Genomic DNA, 4,094 nt, shown 5'->3' on the forward strand with positions numbered 1-4,094 from the left:
ATGTATCATACTATGAGAAATTCCAAATGGGTTAGAGATCTAAATATAAAAAGTGAAATTATGTAAAAGATAGAAGAAATCGTGGATAAAAATCCTCTAATCTCTCTTACCAGGGGAAACCATTGCTGACAATGACTCAAATTCCAAAAGCAGTTAATCAAAACATTGTTAAACTGATTATATCAAATAAATGTTTTAAACTCAAGAGAAGTAAATCATTTTATGAGGAAAATTTGCAATCATTCTGTGAAGAGTTAACATGTTTAATACACAGTTTCCAAAAACAGAGGAAAAGTCAGTCAACTCTATAGAAAAAAAAATTAGACAAGATATGGGAAAGTCACAGGAAAAAATGCAAATGGCTCTTAATCTCAATTCTGTTTTTAGAAATCACTTCTAAAGACACATGGTCAAACATAAAATATATTAACATGCCTGTTCCCTGAAGGACTATCTGAAAGAGAAAATAACAGGAAACTGTTGAAATGATCAATCATTAGGACCTGGTTAGATAGTTCAGAGCACACCAACATGGAGTATTATACAACTGTATAAAGAGAGAGGAATATATATCACTATGGTGTCATCTTAGGGTATGCCATAAAATAAAAATGACAAGATGACAAAACATACATACACATAATATATGTTTTATATATATATATACACATATATATATACACAATGCTACAATTTTACCCAAGAGAGAGTGTAAGTGTGCTTATGTCTATGTTTATAAATGTTTCAGTTAGAAGAGCAATGGGCGGATAAAGCATAATACCATTATTTAAAGCCTAAGGTAGTAGGGCAGAGAACAGAGGTGTATGTAAAAACAGAAGTTAGGTGACTGAACAAATCTTGTTTGGTAGATCTAGTACTGGGGCTGATTTTGTCTTTCCAAAATCATAATGCAAATTTAAATTGTAAAAAGTTTCTAAAAATAAAACATACGAGCCTTTTCATTTTTCTAGGGCTGCCATAACAAAACAACGCATACTGGGCAGCCTGGACAGCAGCAGTTTATCTCCTCACGGTTCTGAGCCTACGGGTCCAAGATCAAAGCATCAGCAGGACTGTTTTCTTCTCAGAATACCTCCTTGGTTTGTGGGTAACCATCTTCTCCTTGTATCTTCACATGTCTCTCTATGCAAGTTTGTGTCCTCACCTCTTCTTCTTACAAGGATACCATATAGGATTAGGACCCAGCCAAATGACCTCATTTCACCTTAATTCTCACTTTAAGGACCCTATTTCTAAACACAGTCATGTTCTAAGGACTGGGAGTTAGGACTTCAGCATGTGAATCTTAGGGGACACAGCTCAGCCTGTAATACTGCCCAGGAATATATGTGGAGTTGGTGGATTTTTGAACAGCCATACAGAGAAGGATTCCAAATGGCAAGGGCACTCAATAATCAGACCGGCCCTACCAGTCTGGTTGATATGGCTGAAGGATGAAAAGGAAATGCAGATGAGAGAGAAAAGTTTCCAAGGGACTAGTACACCCAGTAATCACATTGTACCTCCCTGATGGATACACCCCAGGGTGAAAGGGGCAGACGACTATTTATGCTTGCGGTGCTGGACATTCTACAGACGCTGCCACACGCCTCGGCTCAGCTCAACCAAGGTAAGGCATTCTAGATGCAGGACACAGATCTTGTGCCTTGGATCCCCAAGGTCACGGGAGCTGGACCAATCTGCTCATGACCCTGGAGGTGAAGGGAGGTAGAGAGTCTTCCAAAGCCAGCCTGGTTTCTGTCTAACGGTGGATGGGGGAGCTGGACCAAAGAAAAAGCTCATGGTTTCATTCATGCCCTCTGTTCCCCAGGGACTACCATGGGTCCTGCCTTCCTGCTGGCCTTTCCTTTGCTGCTGGCTCTTTCAACACCCTGCGATGCCTGTGAGTGTAAATTTCGGCATCCTCAGACATACTACTGCACGTCAGACATCGGTGAGTCAAGGGAGACATCAGAGAAGCATCCGTCAAGGAGGGTGGTGGGTCTCACAACGGGGTGTAGAAACGCAGAGGTGGGGCAGCACTGGCGATGGGAAAAAGGTCTCCAGGAGATTTAGGATGGGGGACTCTTAAGTCAATGACCCGTTTTTTTTCTCCTCCCAGTTGTAATAGGTAATATACTGGAACGTGGAAATGACACCGCATTAAAACGAAACTACAGAATCAACATCACTCAGGTCAGACCCAACACCTCCTTCCTTCTTATCCCCTTCCCTCAAAATCAACGAGCTCTCCAATCTGTGCTTGCCGAGGGAGGTGGTTGTTTTCTAGATACCAGCAACTTCTATGAGAAACTGAGGTCCTGCTCTTTTGATCCCTCCCATCACAGATACTCAAGATTCCCAAAAAGATCCCCCCCATCACTTCTGTATACACACCCAAGGCCTGGGATAGCTGTGGTTACGAGGTGAGGACTTCTCAGCAATCAGAATTACTTATTGCAGGTGAGTACCCTGTCCACACTCAGCCCCTCTGCCTTGTGACCCACTCTACTTCTGCACCTCTAGCACCGCCAAGGACCAGGGGCCCCTTCTCCACGACCTGACAGATTTTTCCAGGGAAGAATGCTGGACCATCATTCATGGCTGACTCCGTACCCTGACAGCCTCGGGGTTTCCAGACCCTCTGGGGCCGACTCCCACACACGCTGTGCTGACTCTCACCGGGTGCTCTCTGATCACTGCAGGCTATCTGAGGAGGGGGGCGCTGTACTTCACAAGATGCCACATGGTACATTTCTGGTACCTTCTCACCAGCGAGCAGAGGTTAGGTTTCAAGGCGCTGTACAAAAGGGGATGCAAATGTCAGGTGAGTGCCTCCCCCACCTTTTGGCTCTGCTGCCCAGGCACTGGTGCAGGACTTGTCCCATGTCCTTGTGCTCAGAGTTCCCTCCCACCTCCCTCCTTCTGTGGATGACCCCTACTCTCTCACCTTCCTCCTCTTCCCTGGCCTCCTCTCCCAAGTTCCATCCTGTCCCCCACCCCCTCAACACCTTTAGACTCTACCTGTATTCAGATCCCTGTTGCCCTCCTGTTTTTAAGAGCGGGGTTGTGAACAGGAGAAGGCAGGGCATCGCGACAAGCCCTGGATCTCCCTCTCTCTCTAGATTCAGCCATGCCTTCTCTGCTCGCGCAGTTGCCCCCAACCTGATAAACAAGAGTGTGTGTGGGAGCAGAAAGACTGCGATTACAGCATGTGGGAAGGAAACCAGTCTCTGTATTCCATGTGTGCCCCCGGGCACGACGGTCACTGTGAATGGACCAGAATCGACACCGTAAATTATCGCCCTGAGACCACTCCTCCTCCAGAAACAACCCCTGCTATGATGGCTATTATATGATAGGGTTTTAATATTCTGGTTTTTGACCTGGCTATTCTTAATAGAACTGAGTCAGTTTTGTATATAATACATGAATGGATATGTACACTTAAGTTTCATTTACTTTCTGCAAGTAGTGTATGCATCAATAAAAATATAAAAATAAATCCTAAGTTGACAAAACCAACCCTGGTAACAAATTCCTTTTATCTTCTTAAGATTCTTCAATCATCTTTTATTTCTTATTTGTCCACCAACAGCACACCTGACCCTATTCCTTCTCATTCCAGAGTTTCCGACATTTCCTCATCTTACCAAAAGCAAGAGTCCAATGCCCATACAAAGCAATAAATCCAGAAATACTAGAGTCAGACTCCCCCTGACATGCCCTAACCCTTTCCCACATGACAAGCACGAGCAAGAATTACTGGGTGAGGGAGGAAGACTATTCCTTAATCCCACTGAATCAAGACTCCTCTGCAAATATAAACATCATTCTTTGTCATATTAAAGTCCTGAAAGTAAAATATAAAACTCAAACTGCTATAGGGCCACAAAGAGGAATATTTTTCAGGACTTCAAAACCAAAATATTAAGGAAAATATGAAGGAAAATATTAATAAATTTCACAACTTTAAAAATAAAACATCCTTCCAAAAGTAAAATAAAGCACTACAAACCTTGTAAAAAATATAAAAATAGGGAATAAAATAATAAAAATATAAGATGCAAACATAGATTGGAATTATAGAGGAC

General features: G+C 43.0%; 1 protein-coding gene across 1 annotated transcript; it reads left to right on the forward strand.

Annotated features, from left to right (window-relative positions):
• The first annotated feature begins 1,530 nt into the window (after positions 1-1,530).
• LOC122691450 (metalloproteinase inhibitor 1-like) lies at positions 1,531-3,457 on the forward strand. The gene is made up of 6 exons (XM_043897994.1): positions 1,531-1,630; positions 1,832-1,954; positions 2,123-2,196; positions 2,349-2,463; positions 2,706-2,827; positions 3,126-3,457. The coding sequence occupies exons 1-6, from the start codon at positions 1,531-1,533 to the stop codon at positions 3,357-3,359; spliced, it is 768 nt and encodes a 255-aa protein (XP_043753929.1). The 3' UTR covers positions 3,360-3,457.
• The last annotated feature ends 637 nt before the right edge of the window (positions 3,458-4,094 follow it).

This window comes from Cervus elaphus, chromosome 4, assembly GCF_910594005.1.
Source record: "Cervus elaphus chromosome 4, mCerEla1.1, whole genome shotgun sequence".
Lineage (NCBI taxonomy): Eukaryota > Metazoa > Chordata > Mammalia > Artiodactyla > Cervidae > Cervus > Cervus elaphus.

What these genes read in the sequence shown, in the direction of transcription:
- LOC122691450 (XM_043897994.1), top strand. Translation starts at nt 1,531, where the DNA reads ATGGATACACCCCAGGGTGAAAGGGGCAGACGACTATTTATGCTTGCG. An exon ending in CTACTGCACGTCAGACATCG is followed by an intron (nt 1,955 to 2,122) that starts GTGAGTCAAGGG and finishes TTCTCCTCCCAG; the next exon opens with TTGTAATAGGTAATATACTG. An exon ending in AAAGGGGATGCAAATGTCAG is followed by an intron (nt 2,828 to 3,125) that starts GTGAGTGCCTCC and finishes CTCTCTCTCTAG; the next exon opens with ATTCAGCCATGCCTTCTCTG.